This window comes from Pelophylax lessonae (assembly GCF_965119305.1).
Source record: "Pelophylax lessonae genome assembly, chromosome: 1".
In the NCBI taxonomy this organism is placed as follows: Eukaryota; Metazoa; Chordata; class Amphibia; order Anura; family Ranidae; genus Pelophylax; species Pelophylax lessonae.
Window position 1 is genome coordinate 866,407,367 of NC_138768.1, and position 25,168 is coordinate 866,432,534.

The 25,168-nt window shown below is 45.0% G+C and overlaps 1 protein-coding gene across 3 annotated transcripts in view; it reads right to left on the reverse strand.

The window, feature by feature from the left end:
- The window catches only part of CNTFR (ciliary neurotrophic factor receptor), a gene marked incomplete at its 3' end in the record, with an annotated part of 840,563 nt that overhangs the window by 125,786 nt on the left and 689,609 nt on the right, over positions 1 to 25,168 (reverse strand). For all 3 annotated transcript variants that reach the window (XM_082243029.1, XM_082243027.1, XM_082243028.1), the window contains 2 exons: positions 5,308 to 5,425; positions 4,802 to 4,968 (listed from right to left, as the gene is read on the reverse strand). In XM_082243029.1, the coding sequence (XP_082099155.1) occupies positions 4,802 to 4,968; positions 5,308 to 5,425 (285 nt within the window). The remainder of the gene's footprint in view (positions 1 to 4,801; positions 4,969 to 5,307; positions 5,426 to 25,168) is intronic.

Sequence of the window (25,168 nt, forward strand, 5' to 3'; positions counted from 1 at the left end):
AGCTTTGCACCCCATGAGGTTCAGGTTAGAGGCCCTTCCTCTTTGGATAATTGGCCATACTGTACCTTCTTCTGCTGGTCCCCTAAGGAGTGATGTCCAACTGGCTTTGGCCTAGGTAGACCATGGTGTACCTTGTCTCTTTCAGGAGCTTTGCACCCCGTGAGCTTCAAGGTTAGAGGCCATTCCTCTTTGGATAATTGGCCATACTGTACCCTTTTCTGCTTGTCCCTTAGGAGTGGTGTCCACCTGGCTTTGGCCTAGGTAGACCATAGTGTACCTTGCCTCTTGCTGAAGCTTTGCACCCTGGGGGGTTTAAGGTTAGAGGCCCTTCTTCTTTGAATGATTGGCCATTCTGTACCCTCTTCTGCTGGTCCCTAAAGAGTGGGGTCTATCTGACTTAGGCCTAGGTAGACCATGGCGTACCTTGCTCCTTCTCTTTCCGGAGCTTTGCACCCTGGGAGGTACAACGTTAGAAGCTTTTCTTCTTTGGATGGTTGGCCATACTGTACCCTCTGTGCACTTTTTTGTGCACTCTGATTTCACAGAGGTTTGACAAAGCACCGCCTGTGGAGCTTAAAAAACAAAGGCTGTTATCTAATTTCTGTGAGTTACCAAACCTGTATATTTTTCGATTCAGATTTTGGGCCAATTGGATAATCAGGATAGCAAAAGCCTTATGAATATAAAAGGCAAGTGAACCAGTCACTATAATGGAAATACAAGCAGGTCTGCAATGGGCTTTGTGCGCAGAGCAGTGGCGTATTTAGGTTTTGTGCTGCCCTAGGCCTAACTAAACTTGTGCACCCCCTAATTTAAATATGACCCACCCCTTCCTGTAAAGGCCACACCCCTTCCTGTTTATGACCCGCCCTGTCATCTTTAAACCACAGACCACAGCCACAGTCTATCAGTGCAGCCTCATCAGTTCCCATAAGTTCAGCCTCATCAGTGCCCATAAGTGCAGCCTCATCAGTGCCCATAAGTGCAGCCTCATCAGTGCCCATCAGTACAGCATATCAGTGCTGCCTTATCAGTGCAGCCTCATTAGTGCCCATCAGTGCAGTTTATTAGTACCCACCATTGCTGCCTCATCAGTGGCCATTAGAGCAGCATATTAGTGCCCATCAGTACAGCCTATTAGCGCCCATCAGTGCAGCATATGAGTGCCCATCAGTGCCTGGGGGCAGAGGGGAGTAGGCAGAGCATTTGGCTGCAGTACCACACTTATTAGCATTGGCAGCCATCAGACCAGTTGTGTTAAGTGTGGGTGATGGCCTGCGGTCTGTCCGAATGTCCTGAACGGCCGGTATTATCATACTGGTAGGTGGCAGTGTGACTGCTTTATGGGGGTACCAGACTGATTTGCCTCCTGGGCCCTGCCCTCCGGCCCAACTCACCACATAAGACTGGCACTATGCAAAAAGTGTAGCGCAAGCCGGCGGGGACCCTTTTCGTGCAGGGAGCAGGCTGGGTTTTTTTTCGTGCAGGGTGCAGCTTTTTGCTGCCCCCCCCCCCTGCAAAGTGCCGCCCTAGGCCTGGGCCTTGTTGGCCTAGGCCAAGATACAGCACTGGCGCAGAGGTTGTTTAAAGGGAATTATAACTGTTTGATATTTTTTTTTAATTATGCATTAATGTCAACAGCAACTCCAGGTTCTCTTAATTGCTCACAGTTGCACAAAGTCTCCAGTACACATATCAAAATCTATAAATTCCCAGTAGCCCTGTTTGAATGTTTTTAAGTGTGTAGCACTTCTCAGGTATCTGCATTAATGAATATGCTTGGCTCTGAAGGCAGTTTCTGGTAACGGTTTTTGTTATTTATTTCTTTGATGTTCTTGATTGTTATTTTCATGTGGTGTTCATCATGGAGTCTATTTAAACAAGGCTATTGGGGATTTATGAATAATTTATACAATTATATCTTTTTTTTACCGTATACAAATACAATTTTACCATTTATTTTATAAAGAAACAATTACAGCTCATCTGCCCTACCCCTCCACCCGACTCTAGCTAATCACAATTAAAAAAAAGAAAAAACACAAAACAAAGTAAAAGACCCTAAGGCTCCATTCACACTACCGCGACTTGTCAGGCGACTTGTCAGCCTGACAAGTCGCGGTCCATGCAGTGCTACAGGACCCGTTCTAATAGGAGCGACACAAGTCGCTCCGACTTAGAAAAAGGGTCCTGTACTACTTCGGGCGACCTCGGAGCGACTTACATTGACTTCAATTATGTGAAGTCCATGCAAGTTGCGCCGAAGTCGCGGTGCACGGGACTTCACAGGTCGTCCCCGAAGTTGTGCCGCTTCAGTGTGAATGCGCTCTTAACCACTTTAGCCCTGCTCACTGTGCCTCTACTGCGGCACAGTGGCTCGTTATCGTCCAGCGACGTAGACCTACTTCGCTGGACTCCTCCCCTTGTGGGCGGCGCTCGCGCGCCGCCGGATGCTCGCTCCCGCTGTATTCAGTCACAGCGGGAGTTGGGCCAGGGGAGGAGCAGTGGCGATTGCCGCTGCTCTTCCCCGATCGTCGGGGAATCGAGTTTGGAGATCCGCCCGCCTGTGTAAACAAAGTGGGCGGATCTCCTAAATGACAAGGAGTGACAGATTGCAGTGTTCAGCATAGCTGAACATGCGATCTGTCCCTGTGTCACTCAGTCACCTCCCCCCACACACGTTAGTAAGCACCAGGCATACATTAACCCCTCCCTCTCCAATAAAATTAACCCCTTCCCTGCCAGTGTCATTTTTACAGTAACTGCATATTTATAGCACTGATTACTGCAGTAATGTCACTGGTACCCCCAAAAGTGTCAAAAATGTCAGTCAAGGGTCCGATCTGTCCGCCGCAATGTCGCAGTCCTGCAAAAAAAATCGCAGATCGCCGCCATTACTCATTAAAAAAAAACACCAAAAAATGACAAAAATATTTCCCTTAGTTAGTAAACGCAATAACTTTTGCGCAAACCAATCAAAATACGCGTATTGTGATTGTTTTTTACCAAACATATGTAGCAGAAAACAAATTGGCCAAAAATTTAAAAAAATTTTGATTTTTACATTTTTTGGGGGGGAATTTCATATAAAAAAATGTGAAAAATATTGTTATTTTTTCAAAATTTACGCTATTTTTTTGTTTATAGCGCAAAAAGTAAAAATCGCACAGGTGATCAAATACCACCAAAAGAAAGCTCTGTTTGTGGGAAACAAAGGACGTAAATTTCGTTTGGGTACGGCGTCACACGACCGCACAATTATCAGTTAAATTCGCACAATGCCGAATCGCAAAAAGTGGCCTGGACGTAAGACAGCAAAATCCTCCGGTGGTAAAGTGGTTAAACATATCTGTAACAGTGGGCAACATTAGGTGCCAGACACAATTTTTTCCTTTGCTGATCTGTCATATGGAAAGGTCCTTCTTGCAGTGTCCATGTCTCTTTCTGGTGCCATGGGCACTGCCTATTGGCTGCTGACTGTGTCTATCACCTGGGTCCCCAGAGGGTACTTTAGTCTGAAAGGACTGTTGTCAAGACATCATGAGAAGGCAATAACAAGACTGGTCGGGTGATTAAGGACCAGCAGGAAATCACTGCTTTTCACCATCATACCACCAGAAGAGGTTATTTGGAAGCTCACTTCGTTATAGATTCAGGTTATTAGTTATGGGATTTAGAAACTTTAAAAAAAAAAATCCAAAATAGCTAGGTGTGTGGATCATCATCAACTGTGGACAGTTTTGCATTTCATTTGGAATAAAGGTCCCAGAATCTGGAGGAAGAGTGGAGAGGAAGAGGATTCAAGTTGCAGGAGGTCCAGTGTGAAGTTTCCTCAGTCAGTGATGATTTGGGGAGCCATGTCATCTGCTGGTGTTGGTCCACTGTGTTTTATCAAGTCCAAAGTCAGCGCAGCCCTCTAGCAGGAAATTCTAGCGCACTCCATGCTTCCCTCTGCTGACCAGCTTCATGGAGATGCTGATTTCATTTTCCAGCATGACTTAGCACCGTCCACACTGCCAAATCTACCAATACCTGGTCACATGATCATGGGATTACTGTGCTTGTTTGGCCAGCAAACTCGCCTGACCTAAACCCCATAGAGAATCTGTGGGTTATTGTCAAAAGGAAGATGAGAGACACCAGACCCAACAATGCAGACAATCTGAGGGCCCCCATCAAAGCAACCTGGGCTTCCGTAACACCTCAGCACTGCCACAGGCTGATCGCCTCCATGCCACGCCGCATTGATGCAGTAATTCATGCAAAAGGAGCCCCGACCAAGTATTGAGTGCATCCAATACATGGACTTTCCTTTCACTAAGTCAACATTTCTGTATTAAAAATCCTTTTTTTTATTGGTCTTGTGTAATATTTAAATTTTCTAAGATACAGAATATTGGGTTTTCACTAGCTGTAAGCCATAATCCTCAAAATTAAAAGTAAGAAATGCTTGAAATATATCACTGTGTGTGTAATGAATTATATATAATATATATATATATATATATATATATATATATATATATATATATATATATATATATATATATATATATATATATATATATATATATATATATATATATGAGTTTCACTTTTTGAAATTAATTACTCAATAAATTAACTTTTTAATTATATTCATATATATATATATATATATATATATATATATATATATATATATATACTGTATACACTTACACACACATATTCTCATCATCTAAGAAATTCTCATGTTTAACTGGTGTGAGCTTTTAAAAAAAAAAATAAAAAATCCCCACCCAGAAAAAAAAGAAATTACCTATAGAAAATTCATCAAAGCTGATAGAGGTGGAGTTTCTTCCCAGAGGGTTCGTCACTACAACCGTCACACGGTACTTCAGCGTGGAGAAGAGATGGCTGTATTTTATGTGACATCTGTTTTTGGGGTAGGGGTCTTTCTCACAGAAGAGCTGCTTTGTATCATGCCTGGAAATACAACACAGAAAAAAACTTTAGGAAGGGGGGGCGATAGACCTAATGCCATTGACTGTTGCTTCTGAGCAGTGCTGGGATATGGAGACAAGGACCTTTAGCACCCAACCAAAAAAGGCCAAAGTGTGCCCCAACATCATGAGATGTGAACTATCTTAGCAGCAAAGGTTGGAGGCCCTGCCCTTTTTTTTTGGCCACCTTTTACTGTAGTACCCAAGGCAGTCGCCTACTCTGCCTATCCCTTGGCTCAGTCCTTCTTCTGAAACCCAGATGTAGTGACCTTTCTCTATTTACACCACAACCCCACATATACTACAAATTGCTTTGACTTACATGACAGTTATGTTGAAGTTGTTAGGAATGTTGGTGGGACTCGGGAGGTGCCAACTGCAGTAGAAAGAGGCGGGGTAATTGTTCGACCGGCACATTAGTGATGGCTCTTTAGGAGGATCTGTGAAGGCAATGTAAGATTCAGCATAAATGAAAGCGCACATCTCAGCACAACATTTTCAAATATTTAGTTTTGTTTTTCCAAATTTTACAGTTTTGACAAGATTTTCACATTTTTATCTTTGCTTTGTCATATTAGCAACATTATATTTTTGGATTCCAATCATGAAATTGCCAGCGAAGACAGAACCGGAGGAGAAGGTCTTGGTTATCATTGGGTTATGTCAGCAGTTCTCAATACCCAGTGGCTGCTGCAAAAAGGAACAATTTGGGGGTGTATAAAAACATAGATACAAAAACAGTGATGCAGACACAATAGTATGAGGGACCTATTTATCAATGTTTAATTTGCCTCCTTTACTCAACTGAAATCTCAACATTCTCACCCCAGCTGGTATATGTCTTGTGATGGTAGTCACCGTCACTGGGAGTAAAAGACAGGTACTTAATGGACACTGAGAATATGGCTTGGATTACTTCAAATGGCACAGTAATATTTATCAACAATATATCTCAAGAAACATATGAAGACTGCTTCACACAGTCAGACTCATAGTAGATGCTAATATCATCAGCTCAACCACCTGTATTCCACACATTGTTGAATATGCTGATTTACTCACCCGTTATCTACAATGGGTTCTGTGTTTACACTTATGATAATGTGTATTGTATTTCATGAGCTAGAGGATGGCAGTCTGCTAGTTAATTGGCTCAGGTTGATTAAATCACTGTCATCTGTTAGCTGCTCAGTGGAAATAGTATACTGTTTGTTTTGGTTGTTCCTTAGATATGATAATTATATTTCTGTATACAATTTCATTTGCATAGGATAATGTAATCAGGCACATGACCTGGTGGGGTAATTTTATCAGGAGGGGGGATGTTCTCATGTGTGTATAAATTGTGTGAGACTGTTCAATAAAGAGTTGGTTCCAGAACTTATACAAGCGAAGTTGTAGGCTAGCTTTGTATGGGGGGGGGGGCAGCTAGAATATCTGATACCCTATGTTCAAGACTAAAGGAAGCCGTATACTGATGAAAGCCCACAAACAGTGTGGGTCGCGGTTCCGTTACATGTCTCAATTTCTCCAACTACACCATGCATGTATTTCTCAGTTTGGCCCAACAATGGTTACATTGATCATCACAGGATTGGAATCTCTTTCACGAGCTCAGTCTTACTCAAGCTCACTCCAATATCTTTAAGGCTTTGCAAAAGCCTCATGACCCCAGCTATTAACAATTGTGGGGAGATGTGGTCATAAGACATCACAAAGTAGGACAACGATGACTAAAAAGACGTCTGGGGGTATCTTTTCCAACAATTAATCTCAGTCAGAGATCGGTTTGTACAATTTAAAATGTTACATTTCTCTTATCTTATATTGGCAAGATCTGGAAGGATCTTGATTAATTCCTCCAACACCTGCTGGAGATGTCTTATGCGCCAGCGGACTTTATCCACACCTGCTGTGATAGTATTATCAGGCACTGGACTCAAGTATTAAAGTATATTACATCCTTTCAAGAGGCAGACTCCCGAACCCAAAGGAATTGAGATATTAGTTAAGAATTAAAGTATATTACATCCTTAACTATCATCTCAATCTTTTCCTCTTCCTCTTGGGTCTGGTGGAACCTTTAGCTATGTGGAAAGCGACCAGAACATGGCCTGCTGTTTTTTATGCTAGAAAAGCCACGGTATTACATTGGAAGTCCTCAACTCCTCTAAATCTAGAAAATTGGAAATCCCTAATTAATTCTGTTTTGCCTCTATATAAAGCAGCCTACACCGATAGGCTGCCCAGCTAATTTTAATAAGATATTTTTACCGTGGCTGGAGTCCCGAAATACAGCTATGTCAAACTAAGGATTTATGATACAAGATGCCTCATTAGTCCCTAAGTCTAAGTAGATAGAATAGGACATTTTAATATAGGTACGGTAGCTTCCTTGGAGGACCAACTTGAGAGACACTTCCCCAATGCTAGCATAACTTAGAGTCCATTTATAGAACATGTGTAGCTGTTGGGACACGATTTGTACTCACCCCCTTGACTCAAGGTATTGGCCATTTTGATATAGAGAGCTTCCTAGGGGACCCAACTGGGGAGACTTTCCCCAATGCCACTTATGGAACATCTTCAGCCATTGGACACGATTTGTACTCTCCCCCTTGACTCAAGATATTGGCCATTTTGATATAGAGAGATTCCTAGGAGGCCCAAGTGGGGAGACTTTCCCCAATGCCACTTATGGAACATCTTCAGCCATTGGACAGGATTTTGTACACACGCCCTTGATTCAAGATATGGGACATTAAAAGCAAACTTATAATTCTCATGTACAGGAAAAACTTAAAATCGAAACTTTCCACTCCATCTCCTCCGATGGCTTCCTGCACAGACGGCAGGCTTTTATGGAACATACTCTTCCACAATTGGAAATATCAGCTCCACTATCTTGCTTCTGTTTCTAGGAAAAGCCCTATCTTCGTAAGGCTCCTACGGCACTGGTTGATTCAGTTTTCTCTCATCCTGCAACGTCCCAGCTGGACTTCCATTGACCCAGCATTCTTGATCCCATATTATGGTTCTTCCAACCTCGGGTCCTACTTCTATTTGGGTTAATTTAAGTTTATGTTATAAGATATGTATACTGTATATATTTTGATTATACTGTCTATGTGGACAAGGTTTAAAGTACTCCTGGGATCCTCCCGACCCTGGGCTGGAGATGACCCCAGTGGGAGTTTTCATCCATGTCTCCTAGCTCTTTTCTATGGATGTCATAGCCTAATGTATAATTGTTTTCTTCAATATGTTGCTCTGACCTGCTGATTGTATATTAAGTTTCATTTGTTAACGTTTTCGCTCTGGTGGGCTATGTAATGCCTATTTGTGAAACCTAAGTCCCCATTCACACTAGCGCGGACTAAGTCCCGGTGGGTCGCCTGCCATAGATTAGCACAGGACCCGTTCTAATAGGAGCGACACAAGTCGCTCCGACTTAGAAAAAGGGTCCTGTACTACTTTGGGGCGACCTGAAGGGGACCTGCATTGACTTCAATTATATGAAGTCCGTGCATGTCGCGCCAAGGTCGCTGTGCACCGTGACTTCACAGGTCGCCCCAGCAAGTCGGGTCGCCCCTGTGTGAACGGGGTCTTATAGAAATGTATCTAAAAAAAAGAAAAAGATACCTATGGCTAAACAACTATTGAAAAGTGCCCCTTAGTATCTCCTGAAATGTAGCCACCAGGTTCTCCATGATACCATCATACACATTGCATAGAGTTGCAATGAGGGTGTTCAGGAGTGGAGCACGACAGATTCTGGATGACACAAGTAAGTGTATGTTTTGGTTTAATTTCTTTTTACATTTTTTGTACCCTGCAATAGTACAATCTTAAATCTTTGGTAAGGACACATCTGGGATATGGGGCCTCGTTTTGGACACCATATTGGAAGATCAATGAAGAAGATTATAAGAGCGTTCAAACCAAGACAGCTTAACCCCTCATTCCAAGGCCTGTACAATGGACAAAGGGATATCCATTGCGGATGGAGAAAAGACGAGTTTGCCATTAGCGCAGGAAGGGGTTGTTTACGGAAATAGCGATTAAGCTGTGGAATGCCTTAACACATGAGGTACTAATGGTAAAATTAATCACAGAATTAAAAGAAAAAAAAAATACCGGATGCCTTTCTCACAGCTAATGATATCCGCAGTTACCATTAGTAAAGGACAGCATGAGAGTATTTTGATCCAAGAAGTTCATACAGCTGCCATTGTTGCTCAGGATGGATTTGTTTCCCCCTGGTAAAGGAAAGGAGGCCATATGTTGTTTTTTTTTTGCCTTCCTTTAAACCAAAACTATTGAAGTTTATGAGAGGTTTGATCTTGTTTCAGCCTAGATACTGTAATTATGAATTGGCCTTCTATAATAAAATGTTATTTTCATGAAAATATCAGATGTACAAATTTGATTTCCTAGTTGTAGGCAAAGAGCGGAAGAGTCTCTATAGCTGTTTCCTCCGGCACACTCTATTTGTCCTGGCAACCAAAGCCCAGAATTGTATAGTCATCACCAGAACAGGAGTAGAGTGAAAATCTTCCAGTGGGGATACCTGTTCCAGTGACAACTGTCTAGGAGGGGTTATACTCAATCTGTGAGGTGGATTTCATGATATTACCATCCTCGGGGATGGTTGTGTGTGCGGGTATTCCCTTGTATTCTCTCCCAATCAGAGCAACCATGTTAGTCTAGATTGTAAGGTCCCCCCTGAGACTGCCTGCCCCCTGAGCTTAGGGTTATAATTGACACTCTATCTTGGATATTGGAGAAGGTAGAATTATCAAATATTAAAGCTTTCAATTTTCCTTCAAGCTAGTTCATTTTGATTGCTAAGGGTAACTCTATACAAGGTAATATCACTTAAAGATAACATGTCGGGAATGGCACTTTGAAGAATCTGACTCTTCGTCCTTTAAGTATAAAAATGGCTCAGCCTCTGCTCTCAGGGATGGGTGTGTCTGCTGTTATTCCCTTGCATTCTCTCCCTGTCAGAGCAGCCATGTTAGCCCAGATTGTAGGGCCCCCCATGGAGACTACTCTGTCTCCAGTCTGAGCTCAGGCACTGATAATTGACACTCTAACCTGGCTGTTGAAACAGGTAGCACTGTGAATTATCAACACCTTCAGTTTTCTTAAAGTAATCAATTTTTTGTCTCTGAAGAAGAGGGCATGTTCTACGAATTGCATCAGACGATAGTTTTGACTTATTTGAGGACCATGGTAGATTCACACTTTGGAAGACCATTCTGTTCCCTGGGTTCTTGTACTATGCTGGTTTTACCTTTGGATCTTGTGAGTATGCACTCACTTGTTTTTAATATTTCTTAATAAAGTGTTGACGGCAATACACTAAGCTTTTACACCCTTCTGTGTTGTTTTAAAATTACCCGGTCTTAAGAGGACAAGACTGGCATAACATTCCTGTCCTGGTTGAGAGCTGATGGTTGCCACCCATTACAGTCTGTTGGGTTTCTCAAGAATCCCTTAGCACTATGGTATCAAGGTTTTGTTCTTTGGCGTGTGAAGAACAAGCAAATATCAAAGCCATTAGTTTTCCTTCAAGCTAGTGCATTTTGATTGCTAAGGGTTACTCCACTCATATTAATGTAATGTAGCACCCTCCTAGTCAGGTGCTAGGTAGAGAGTGTAGTTTGGGTCTCTCTGCTTACCAGAAGAGTAGCAGGCAAAATCTTCATGCACTCTGCTTAGCAGGGAGCAGAATTTGTAGTTAGGTCTACTCAGTGTGCCCAGTATGTGATTCATCTGGTCTCAGGGAGTGTCCCCAGCTGATCCAAAGGGGAGGCACATTGGATGCTGGAGGAAACCTGACCAATGACACACAGGCTTTTGGTACTGTCCCAGGGCTTGGCACAGACAGTGGTGCGTTATGGGACAGGGTATAAAAAGCCATGGGCACATGAGGTAGAGGTCTTTGGGCGGGAAGCCAGGTCCCAGAAGGAGGGTGACAGCTGCCTCCTCTTCTGCAGCAGTTGGTGGTGGTCACAGGCAGTCGGCCTAGTGTACCGGTGGTGTAAGGCTGAACCCAGAGGTCCAGGAGAGCTGACTACAGGAGTCGGGGCATTGGAGAATCTGGAAAAACAAGTGAATACAAGAAAATAATGAAGAATGAGCTAATTCAAAATACAATACAAATACTGTAATGGACTCCGGACACCCCGACTGGGTATCTCTGCCAAGAACCTGCTTCCTAAGCTCTGGAACAACATATCTGTGAATCTGGGGCTATAGTTACCCCAAGAACTCGACAGTACAAGTTTTGGAGTCAACCAGAAAATAAACTGTTTATTCCAACACAGGCACAAAGAGATACAGGCTGTGGGACAATCCCACCTCCCCCTTAGCAGCCAATCCATATACACATATACATCCCATAATAGGTTGATCTTAAGGCAGAAACAATAGAACAATGGAATACAGGTACAATAACAAACCCCACCCCACGCCACTATCTAGCAAGGGTCTATGAGACACTCCTGTAATATTCTAGCAATCTGAAAAGTCAAATTGTTTATTTTTATATATTTCCTGAGGGATATTGTCTAGAAATATTATTGTCCCAAGAGAAAGAGGCCCTTCACTCTTTCAACACAAACCACTCATATAGAACCCAGTATAACCGGGGTAACACCAAATGCTGAGTCCGGTGTGGTTGTACACCGAGTCTGATTAGTGCAGACCCAACTGGGGTTCTTGGTCACCCTGTGCCCCTAATAACATGACTTACACATAAGAGGGGCCGGGAAAGCTGGACAAGAAGTCTCCCAACCTCCCGAAAGCAATCTGGGTTCCACAAGCCCGCCCCACCAAAATTACTCACATCACAAATACAAAATAGGAGCAGAAATGCAGATTATTACTACTGCCCTTTGAGTGAATGGTTCTCTTTGAGAAAAGGAACTCTTTACTGAACCTTGTGTAACTGGAAGACACAAAACACTGTATAACTGCCTTTAAACGGGATGCAATAAGTTTGATGCTGAACAGCTTAGCCGGCTGGGAGAATTTATACCTTTTTATTAAAAGCCAGTTTCTCCCAAGGAAACAAATAAAACACAAGAAGCAATTTTCATCGATTGCGCTGAACACGTACGGGTGAAGGAGTCCCACTAGGCTCCCATAACGGGCTCTATTGACAAGCTACAGCGCTCGTTACGCCGCCACCGAGGCTCAGCACCTGTACGGGAGCGCGGCATTAGATAGCTGATTTGTAGGGAAAACATGACAATTTGTTAACTGCAAACATTTGTGCCTGGAGGGGCCCACGGTGGCCATATTGACAATCTGCGAACGCTTTTCCTCTTTAACAAGCTATGGACCTCCCGCGGAGCGCGCTGGTGAATGAAGCTGTTTCATTTACAGGCCACTTTCACGGTTTATTATATGCTTCTGTTTGCAGCGACGGCAGCGAGCTTCGCGAAGGCTCGATTCATTAAGATAGATTAGTTATTTTACCTCCATTGTTTTAGCTCATGATCGTTTTCTCCTGAACGTGTTTCAGCTTGCAGGAATCATTATATTTTATTTTTTGCATACAAAACTGGAGTTCCACTTTAAGGGCTCATTCACATGGGCGCATGCACATTTTCTGCATGGAACGCAGGTTCTTGCTGGCAAAGCTTGCATAAAATATGTGCCTTAAGTAGGCACATTTAGTTAAGTACGGCATTTAGACACGTACAATTCTTTTATTCCGATGAATGACTACACATGTGCGCGTTTATGTGCGTACGTGCATTAACCACTTCAATACTGGGCACTTTTACCCCCTTTCTTGCCTGGGTACATTTTCAGCTTTCAGCCCATAATTGCGATGATAATTGCGCGGTCATGCAACACTGTACCCATATGACATTATTATCATTTTTTTTGCAACAAACAGAGCTTTCTTTTATTGGTATTTTATCACTGCTGGGTGTTTTATTTTTTGCTAAACAAACAAAAAACCCTGAAAAATTTTGAAACAAACAAACATTTTTTTTTAGTTTCTGTTATAAAATTTTGCAAATAGGTAATTTTTCTCCTTCACTGATGGGGACTGATAGGGTGCACTGATGAGGCTGCACTGATGGACACTGATAGGCTGCACTGATGAGGCTGCACTGATAGGTTGCACTGATGATGCTGCACTGATGGGCACTGATAGGTTGCACTGCAAGGCTGCACTGATGGGCACTGATAGGTTGCACTGATGAGGCTGCACTGATGGGAACTGATAGGTTGCACTGATGATGCTGCACTGATGGGCACTAATAGGTTGCACTGCAAGGCTGCACTGATGGGCACTGATAGGTTGCACTGATGAGGCTGCACTGATGGGCACTGTTAAGTTGCACTGCAAGACTGCACTGTTGGGCACTGATAGGTTGCACTGATGAGGCTGCACTGATGGGCACTGATAAGTTGCACTGCAAGGCTGCACTGTTGGGCACTGATAGGTTGCACTGATGAGGCTGCACTGATGGGCACTGATAGGTTGCACTGATGAGGGGGCACTCATAAGAAGGCACTGATGAGGTTGCACTGATGGGAACTGATAGGAGGCACTAATGGGCATTAATAGGCGGCACTGATAGGTAGAACTGATAGGCAGCATTGATATGCACTGGTAGGTGGCTCTGATGGGCAATGATAGGTGGCACTTATGAGGGGGCACTGATAGGCGGCTCTAATGGGCAGCACTGATATTCTGTGTCCTGAATATATGTGTATATGTGCCCTGTCGCACTTGATGGTTACCGGCTCTGCTTTTCTCATGCTGTGACCGCACATAAGGAGAGGAATTCCAATAAACGGCAAGTGTATTTACATTGTGATCAGCTGTGATTGGACACAGCTGATCACATAGTAAAGGGCCGCTGTGATTGGCCCTTTACCGCAATCACAGATTGCGTTGGATGCTTCCAGGTTCCTGGAGGGCGTCCATGGAACAACAGAGCGGTTATGAAGTGGTAAAATCTTCAGATTGGTTTGGCCCTGGATGCAGCAGTGTCCTACTTTTTTTGTGTCTGGCTAAACGCAGCGCACATTTTTGTATATAGATGCAGCTATGTATGGGCTCATTGATTATTATAGTGCTGCGTTTAGAAGCACAAAGAACTATAACCTATGCGCATCTTAACACATCGTTTTTTCTGCTCGTGTGAATGATCCCCAATTTGTTAACATTTTTATTTTCTCTTTTGTTACTTTATTTTACAAAGAGTTACTTTTTCACCGCCAGGAATGAGTTTAAAGTAGAAGTCCTAACTATACTTAAACCTGCTCCCACCCTTATTCCAAACCATTCTAAGTACCCTGTAATGGAAAGACTTCTATACTTACCTGTGTTAAGGGCGCACCAGTACTGTCACATGATTTCTCCAGCAGCCGGCTTCAATGAAGAGGGGAGATTGCCAACATGGCTGCAATGCCTATGCAGTAACACCCCCTTTAGACTTACTTAGGGGCATCCATTGTTGGCTATCCCTCCTCTACACCAAAGCCAGCATTAGAAGCCGATCGTGTGACTGGACCTAAGCAACCTCATAATAGGTAAGTATAGACATCTTTCCTTTACATCGGGGGTCTCCATACTACGGCGAGGGCTGGATGTGGCCCTTTGCTTGCATTTTTCCAACCCTTGGAGAACTATTCCTTCCACTGACACCAAAGATGGGGCAATATTCCTCTCACTGACACCAACAATAGGGTACTATTCATCCCACTGATAAAGACAATGGGGCACTATTCCTCCCACTGATACCAGTGATGGGGCACTATTCCTCCCACTGATACCAGTGATGGGGCACTATTCCTCCCACTGATACCAATGATGGGGTACTATTCCTCCCACTGACACCAATGATGGGGTACTATTCCTCCCACTGACGCTTTTGGCATTGTTTTCTACCTATGATCACAGTCCGGCTCACTAAAACTTGAAGGGCAGTAAACTGGTCCGTTGTTTAGAAAGACTGGAGATCCCTGCTTTACAGGGTAGTTACAATGGGGATGGAAACTAAACTGGAGCTCCACCCAAAAGATAAAGTTCCACTGTAAGGCCTCCTCTCCCTCCTCTTCTCCAAATAGCACTTTTTTTTGGGGGGGAGGGGGAGGGGGGGGGGGTCCGAGTGAAAGTTCTCCTCTCCCCCTCCCTCCTCTCAGTCATCTGGGATATTTCACAAAAACTACCTATCTACCTGTCATTTCTGCCTGTCCACCTGTCATTTCTGTCTATAAGTCCTGCCTGTTCACCTATCATTCCTGTCTATGATTCCTGCCTGTCTGCCTGTTATTCCTGTGTGCCTGCCTACGTTACCTGTCTACAATTCTTGCCTATCTACCTGTCATCTCGTCTCTCTGTAAATCCTGCCTGTCTACCTGTCATCTGGATTGTCTGCAACTCCTGCCTTTCTACCTGTCATTCCAGCCTATCCAACGTTATTCCTGTCCATTAGCCCTGCCTGTTCACCTGTCATTCCTGCCTATCTACCTGTCATTCCTGTCTATATGTCCTGCCTGTCCACTTGTCAATCCTGTCTGTCCACCTCTCTCTCCTGGCTATGAGTCCTGCCTATCTACCTTTCATCCCTGTCTATGAGTCCTGTCTGTCCAACTGTTCTTCCTGCCTGTCCACCTGTCATTTCTGCCTGTCCACTTGTCATTCCCTCCTATCTACCTGTCATTTCTGCCTGTCCATCTGTCATTTCTGTCTATCCACTGGTCATTTCTGTCTATGAGTTCTTCCTGTCCACCTGCCATTCCTGGATATGAGTCCTGCCTATCTACCTGTCATTTCTGCCTGTTTACCTGTCATTTCTGTCTATCCATCTGCCATTTCTGCATGTCCACTTGTCCTTCCTGTCTCTCCACTTACCTTTCCTGTCTATGAGTCCTGCCTGTCCACCTGTCATCCCTGTCAATAAGTCCTGTCTGTCCACTTGTCCTTCCTGCCTATCTACCTGTCATTTCTGCCTGTCCACCTTTCATTCCTGTCTATAAGTCCTGCATGTCCACTTGCCACTCCTGTCTATGAGTCCTGCCTGTCCACCTGCCCTTCCTGGCTATGAGTCCTGCCTATCTACCTGTCATTTCTGTCTTTCCACCTGTCATTCCAGTCTATGAGTCCTGTCTGTGCACTTGTCCTTCCTGCCTGTCCACCTGTCATTCCTGGCTTTGAGTCTTGCCTATCTACCTGTTATTTCTTCCTATCCACCTTTTATTCCTGTCTGAGTCCTACCTGTCTTTCTGCCTTCCCTGTCTATGAGTCCTGCCTGTCCACCTATCCTTCCTGTCTATGAGTCCTGCCTGTCCACCACTCCTTCCTGGCTATGTGTCCTGCCAATCTACCTGTCATTTCTGCCTTTCCACCTGTCATCCCAGTCTAGGAGTCCTGTCTGTGCACTTGTCCTTCCTGCCTGTCCTTCTGCCTTCCCTGTCTATGAGTCCTGCCTGTCCACCTGCCCTTCCTGGCTATGAGTCCTGCCTATCTACCTGTCATTTTTGTCTTTCCACCTGTCATCCCAGTCTATGAGTCCTGTCTGTGCACTTGTCCTTCCTGCCTGTCCACCTGTCATTCCTGGCTTTGAGTCCTGCCTATCTACCTGTTATTTCTTCCTATCCACCTTTTATTCCGGTCTGAGTCCTGCCTGTCTTTCTGCCTTCCCTGTCTATGAGTCCTGCCTGTCCACCTCTCCTTCCTGTCTATGAGTCCTGCCTGTCCACCACTCCTTCCTGGCTATGTGTCCTGCCAATCTACCTGTCATTTCTGCCTTTCCACCAGTCATCCCAGTCTAGGAGTCCTGTCTGTGCACTTGTCCTTCCTGCCTGTCCTTCTGCCTTCCCTGTCTATGAGTCCTGCCTGTCCACCTGCCCTTCCTGGCTATGAGTCCTGCCTATCTACCTGTCATTTCTGTCTTTCCACCTGTCATCCCAGTCTATGAGTCCTGTCTGTGCACTTGTCCTTCCTGCCTGTCCACCTGTCATTCCTGGCTTTGAGTCTTGCCTATCTACCTGTTATTTCTTCCTATCCACCTTTTATTCCTGTCTGAGTCCTGCCTGTCTTTCTGCCTTCCCTGTCTATGAGTCCTGCCTGTCCACCTCTCCTTCCTGTCTATGAGTCCTGCCTGTCCACCACTCCTTCCTGGCTATGTGTCCTGCCAATCTACCTGTCATTTCTGCCTTTCCACCTGTCATCCCAGTCTAGGAGTCCTGTCTGTGCACTTGTCCTTCCTGCCTGTCCTTCTGCCTTCCCTGTCTATGAGTCCTGCCTGTCCACCTCTCCTTCCTGGCTATGAGTCCTGCCTGTCCAGCTCTCCTTCCTGTCTATGAGTCCTGCCTGTCCACCTCTCCTTCCTGTCTATGAGTCCTGCCTGTCCACCACTCCTTCCTGGTTATGTGTCCTGCCAATCTACCTGTCATTTCTGCCTTTCCACCTGTCATCCCTGTCTATGAGTCCTGTCTATCTACTTGTCATTCCTATCTATGAGTCCTTTCTAACCACCTGTCATTCCTGCCTGTCCACCTGTCACTCCTGCCCATATGTTTGTCCCTGCAGTCACTCCACCAATCTGAGAGAAGCGGAAGCCACTGCTGTATTGCACACAAGGGGTTAAGTCCGGTGGGCCCAGCTCTCTGAGCCATTATTACAGAAGGTGAATGGAGCAGGGGGCTCCGGCAGTGTGGAGAGATGAGGACCCTCAGCACCCCACCAGCTTCATCCTAATTGTAATTCTGCAGAAAGATACTGCACATTGACAAGAGGCAGCCTTCCCTGGAACGCACATTAACATTCCTCAGCCGGCACTCTAGATCTTAAAGTGATTATATGCAAATTGAATGTACTTAACTCAACCGTAGAGGATTAAAAGCATCCACTCTGGATAACACAAGCTAAGCTGCAATCAACCACACTGACACAACAAACATGCAATACATTGCCTCAGGACTGCGCCTCTCTTGCACAGGTCACAAACATAAATGAGCAGAAGGGTATCAATTATGTTGCAGTACTTTGAAGAGGTGACAGGGGCTCTTTACATGTATACAGGCATACCCCGTTTTAAGTACACTCACTTTACGCACACTCGCGAGTACGGACACAGCCTGGTCAGCTTGGCATGGCATTACTCCCAGTTTTTAACATTGGCGTCTATGGGAAATTGTGGTCAGCTTGACATGGCACTACTCCCAAACCATAAGTGACAGGGATACCAAACTTAGGGAGCGATGTGAGGGGACCCAGGACTACGACATATCCTATTTGTGGCCAGCCAGATTGCCTAGGAAATGAAAAAAGGTATTGCTTCACTTTAAGTACATTTTCGTTTTACATACATGCTCTGGTCCCATTGTGTACTTAAAAGCGGGGTATGCCTGTATGTGATTGACAGGCCTGGAGGGGTTTGGTCCCAAGAGCGGATCCTGGATTGGATGTTGAGGGGTGTTACTTGTCGTCTGGCTGGTAAAAATAGAACAAAGTTACAATGTCCTACTTTTTTTCTGCCCTGGAAGCCCCATAAAAATAATAGCAATTCTGGGTATGGGACACAAGAGTACCCACCCCACCATGATGCAGTCCTTGCTGCCTAAGTGGGCAGTCATAAAGCTGGAGCAGTGCCACATGGGGGCATGGGGGTGTACCAAGCCATAGGCAAATACCAACGTTCAGAAAGTCGCTCTCTGCATGTCATTTTCATGGACAGAGAGCTTACACATTGTTGAACCCTCTCTACAATGTCTCAGAGTACCTTCTCAATAGGCACATGATGCCCCGTAGTGTTGCCTTCTCCCACAATGCAGTCCTCACTGCCTGGAAGGATAGTCACAAGGCTTGAACCATACCACATGGGGGCATGGGTGTGTGCAAAGCCCTAGGCAAATATTGACTTTCAGAAAGTCGTTCTCTGCATATACTTTTTATGGACTGAGAAAGAGCTTACAAGTTGTTGAAACCTCTCTACAATATGTCAGAGTACCTTCTCAATAGGCACAGGATGTTCTGTACTGGTGCCTCCTGCCAGTCCTAGTCACGATGCTTGAGTAGTGTCGTATTGGGGTGTGCCAAGCCCTAGGCAAATACCCAATCTACGAGAGTCACTCAATGGTTTTCTTAAGGGTAAGGATAATGCCTAGTACACACGATCAGAAAATCGGACGAAAAATCCAGCTTTCCGAGCGATCGTATAATAATCAGATTTTTAATACACAGCTTTCAAGAGCCAAATACAACAGTTCATGCAAAATCATCCGAAGGGACAAACACGAAAACATTTTCTCATACGATAACAGAACTAACAATTTCATTTGATTAGTACAGTATTCATCGGAATAAAATCAGAAGACCAAGACCACGCATGTTCCAAAAGGAAAGTATACATTGTAATACAATACAACACAGTACATCACTTCTGAAGTTGTATTCTGTTATATGATAATTTTCCTAACCTCTCCATTTTCAATATGAGATTACCATGCCAAAAAAAAAATGGGACAATCATTCGTCCCATATTCTCATTGTGTGTACTAGGTTTAAGGCCAGAGAAAGTGTCTACAAAGTGTTGAACCCTCTCTACAATATTTCAGTGCATCTTCTCAATAGGCACAGGATGTCCCGTACTGGTGCCTCCTCCCGCAATGCAATTTTTGTTGCCTGAGTGGACAGTAGAAAGGTCACATGGGGGTGTTGCAAGCCCTAGGCAAATACCGATTTCTTCAAAGTCACTATCTGCTAATGGTTTTCTGGAGGGTGATGATATAGCCAGAGAAATTGCTTACAAATTGTTGAACTATCTCTATAACATCTCAGAGCACCTTCTCAATAGGCACAGGATGCCCCTTACTGGTGCCTCCTCCCATAATGCATGGACCGTCGTGAGGCTTGAACAGTGTCCCATGTGGGCATGGGGGTGTGCCAAGCCATAGGCAAATTGCGACTTTCAGAAAGCCAATATCTGCATAGAATTTTATGGAGGGTGATGACAGGTCGAGGACCCTCTCTACAATATCTCAGAACATTTTATTAATAGGTATAGGATGCCCCATACTGGCACCTCCTCCCATAATGCAGTCCCTGCTGCCTAAGTTGGCATTAGTAAAGTCACATGGGGGCATGGGGGTGCCAAGCCCTAGGCAAGTACTGACTTTCCGAAAGTTGTTATCTGCATATGATTTTCTCGAGGCCAATGACATGGCAAGAGAAAGTGTTTACAAATTGTTGAATCCTCTCCACGACGTCTCAGAGCATTTTATCAGTAGACAAAGGATACCCCATAGTGGCACGTACCCCTATAATACAGTTTTTACTGCCTGAGCGGACAGTCGCAAGATCAGAAGGTCACATGGGGTTGTGGCAAACCCCAGGCAAATATTGACTTTCAGAAAGTTACTTTCTCCATTTAATCTTCTGGAAGGCAACTTGACCATGGCCACGTAAAGTGTTAACAAGTTGTTGAAACTTCTCTAAAATATCTCAAGCGACTTCTCAATAGGCAAAGGATGCCCTGTACCGGCCAGGTTTGTGAAGACTGAAGGTTTCTGCAGTGAGCATTCGCTGATGTTCTTCTTTTGCAGCGTCTGCTGATAAATAATAGAAGCGCGGCTCCTTGAATCATATTCTCTGGGGCGCTCAATGCTCTTGCATGACTTTCCAAAGAGTTTCTGTATTCTGCAGACTCTCCACAGATTAAAGTACACACATGGAGGAAATTTTGACAATGTCGTGTGTTATTACTGAGTCGCGGACATTCTGTCTATGTAACATACAGATGATCATATCTGCCTTGCAGCACTGGAGTTCTCGGTTGGATTTCTGACCAGAACACTATCTGCATGGAGTTTGTGGAGAGGAGCCGGAACAGAGGAGCAGTGATGCCTTTTGTGTTGAGGTCCATTGTCTGCACCAGTGGCATACTTTGGGGGCTGTTGCAAGGGTACAGTTTGCACCAGGTACCATCGTTCTGGAGATGCCGGCTGACCACCTGAATTTTTTTTTCACCGCACATTGTGATAGTATATGTCCCAACTGCAGATGATAGGGGGCACCCACATTGATTGGGGGGGGGGGGGTGAGAGAGCGCAGTTTGGCATCTTCGCCCTGGGCACTGTATGACCTTGTACCGACACAGTTAAGCACCTTCCTGTGATTTCACTGAATTGCATTAAAGTCTATCCATTTTTCAGGATTAGATATCCAACCAGGGGCGGCCCCCCTACCCATGCATCTGGCCCCCTAATCTACATGCAGGGCGCCGGACGCATGGATTCCAATAGGGGATTTTTTTTTTTAAGCACGTGATTAGAGCCAGAGGCTCTAATAGGCTTCAAAAAAGGGTGGGGTCTGGGCGCAGAGCACTGCGCCCTGAGCCCACCCATTGTGTGACAATAGCGAATGAATATTCGCTATTGTCACACTGACTCTCCTTCCAGCCAGTCAGGAAGAGGGTTGTGAGACCCCTTTCCCCGATTGGCCAAAAGGAGAAGCGATCTTACTGGCCAGGAAGAGGCAGAAGAGACATGGATGGAGGAGAAGGACAGCGGCTCATGGGTCAGCCATCCAGCACTCCCCGGCTCGGACAGGAGGAAGAAGGAGGTAGACCGTGGGGGGGGGGGGACATGTCGCGGGGGAGGTACGTGTCGCCTGCCAACTGACTGACTGGCCGACTGACCAGGGGGGGGGGGGTTGGTGCGGTGCGCATTGGTTTGCCGCCCCCCGAATTACCGAGTACCAGCCTCCACTGTATCAAACAGATGTCAGTGGGGTGTCATGGGGCCCCATGGCAAAGCCTGGATGAAACAACAGACACACAAGACGGTGGACTGTGTTTCTTGTATGCAATTTTGACTGCAGTGTACCTTTTAAAGTAGATCTAAATCCGAACACTAAAAACATTTTTTTTTTAGCATTTTTATTTAGCATCGTTTTCCAGGAACAACTAGAGTTTCGCTTTCAACTGTAAATTGAAAATCTCAATGTTTAGTCCCAACCGGAGACTTCATTGAAAGCTTTTCATGTGCAAGCTTGTGTGTCTCTGCTGATGTCGGAGACTGATGCTCTGACACTCCTCTCTTTGTTTGCAGCGGTTGGTGGCCGCATTTACGGAGAATGAGCCAGTCTTTTTTTTTTTTAATAAATGTTAAATATTAAAAACCAGCCTCGGGCATAATTCATTCCACCTAACATTTCCTCAAATATTTAGCCGTGTCCCAGCACGCTGCTTCCGGCCGCTGAGATTCAAACAACCTGCTAGTGCCCTGAAAAGCATCAGAAACATTTTAATTAAATATTGGAAATGGAGGGGGCGATTCCTCCTGGACCATCTCACACCTGGTGCTGCCGCAGTAGCAGACTTGCCGTTTTGCTGAATACAACAAGAGCGCAGCGTGGGGCTGGGCAGCCACCTGGACATCATGTTCTTCAGTCGTAGTGTCAGACTTAGGTTAGTGTGGCGCCCAGTCTGGTACCCTTTAACCCATGGGTGTCCAACCTTTTGGCCTGAGTGTAGAGAAATTTTATCGGGCCGCATATAAAATATATACTAAAGTTAAGGTATAAAAGTAACAAAACACTGTCACGCTCTTCCCGCGCTGCCGCCCCCCCAGCACTAATTTAACAAAACTAGAGGATGATCCCTTCCTAGGCAGCCTCTGCCTACAGTTAGTTGGAAGCCGCTGTGGCCGTGCCCCCGACCCGACTTCCTTCCTCCCCAGCAAAGAAAAAAAATTCTCAGGGGGCAGTGGGCCGCATTGCTTGCGGTTCTGGGCCGCATGCGGCCCCCGGGCCGCAGGTTGGACATGCCTGCTTTAACCCCTCATGTTGTAATAGCAGAATGGTGGCATACTACCAAACCTACAGAAGTGCCACAATGTAATGTGGAGTATGAGAGAGATGGTCTGTGCCACAGCCGGAGATTCTCTGACCTCCATGGGCACACTGCAAAAGCCCAGGAAGGTCAACACATTAAAGGATTGTAAATTCTTGGCCTCCACCCTCTGCCTACAATTAAACAGATTATTGCAGAGCCCAGGGGCATTTATAGGGTCCTAATAGACAAATGAACCCTTGGGCACACATGGTAAGATGTTGAGGGGCTGGTAGGATACCATGATAACCACCCTGGATCAAATCTAAGACGGATATCATATTTTTAACTGAACAAAAATTAATTGGTCTAAAACTAAAAATGTCACATGACATTTTAAGATGACAAAAAAATAATAGATGTATGGAAAAATAGATAAATTATACAAGATTTAAAAATTGTAAAATGCATAGAATGTATCATCTCTATATTTTTTAGAAGACCCCAGGGTACTCAGTAAAAGATCTGGATCTGGCCCTGGTGCCAGGGTCTACCAACTACCCAGACAGAGACAGAAACCCCATATAGGTTATGGTGGAGACAGCAAAGGTTATGGTGGAGACTGTACAACCAAACAGGTTATAGCATGACAAAGAGGGTTATGGTGGAGACAATACAACTATACAAGTAATAGAAGCACAAGGATGGGTTATGGTGAAAACAGTGCAACCATACAGGTTATTGTAGAGGCAAGAAGGGCTATGGTGGAGACTGAACAACCGTACAGGTTATAGTAAAGACAGGAAGGATTATGGTGAACACAATACAGCCATACAGATTATAGTAGAGATAGGAAGAAATATGGCGGAGACAGAAGAACCATACAGGGTATGGTAGAGACAGGAAGGATGATAGCAGAGATAGAACAATCATAGAGGTTATGGTGGAGATCGTACAGCCATACAGGTTATAGTAGGGATAGGAAGAAATATGGTGGAGACAGAAGAACCATACAGGGTATGGAAGACAGAAAGAATGATAGCAGAGCTAGAACAATTATATAGGTTATGGTGAAGACAGGACAGGTTATGGTGGAGATCGTACAACCATACAGGGTATAGTAGAGACAGGATGGGTTATGGTGGAGACAGAACCACCATACAGGTTCTGATAGAGCCTGGAAGAATTTTGGAGGGGACAGTACAACCATACGTTATGGTGGAGACAGGAAGGGTTATGGTGGAGACCGAACAACCATACAGATTATGGTAGAGCCTGGAGAAATTATGGTGGAGACAGTACAACCATACATGTTATGGTGGAGACAGGAAGGGCTATGGTGAAGACCATACAAATATACAGATATAGTAGAGACAGGAAGGATTATGGTGGAGTGAGTACAATCATATAGGTTATGGTGGAGACAGGAACAGTTATGGTGGGCTGGAGACCATACAAACATATAGGTTATAGTAGAGAAAGGAAGGGTTATAGTGTAGATAGCACAAACATACAGGTTATAACAGAGAAACACATAGGTTATGGTGGAGACAGCACAATCGTATAGGCCATGGTAGATGGAAGGTATGAGACATGTGCTCTGGTGCCAGGGTCTACCAGCAACCCACCCAGAGACAAAAACACCATATAGGTTATGGCGGAGACAGGAAAGGCTATGGAGAAGACAGCACAACCATACAGGTTATGGTAGAGACAGGAAAGGTTAAGGTGGATACCATGAGAATGGGTTTCTGTATTCATTTTCTTTTTTGGGCTTTTTTTCCTTAAAAGAGACGTATGGAGTTCCCCCCCCCCCCCCCCCCGAATCATACTAACCTAGGTGGATGCAGCATTCGTTCGATGCTGCATCTTTCCCCTGCCAGCTCTAAGGCTGAGAAACAAGCGATCACACACCACCAAACTCTCAGTTCTCAGAGCTCCCTGAGCAGAGAGCTGGTGACTGTCCATCACCGCTGTCTGCCCCTCCCCCATTGCTCACTGGAGCGCTGGGATGCAGAGGGGGCAGAAGCAGCCGGCTCAGGCTCTCAGCGGCTCGCTGAGAGGCTGAGCGGGGTACCGGTCCAGGCATGTGGGTAGATTCCGACTTCATTGTCCTAATCTTGCCCGAGCCTGAAACGGCTCTGCCACATCAGCCGACAGCGGGCTTCAGCAGAACGAACTGCACTACTGTGATACAAAGGGGAAGTACAAGCTTTGGCTGTACTTCTCCTTTAATTTTCACCTGCTGATCCTGCCAGTAACACAACTCCTGTTCCAGCGTGACAATGCTCACAGTGTGTCCCATTTATTGATGAGCAGCATTGTCACACTAGGACAGGGCGATAGTACAACTGCCCTTTCCTCATC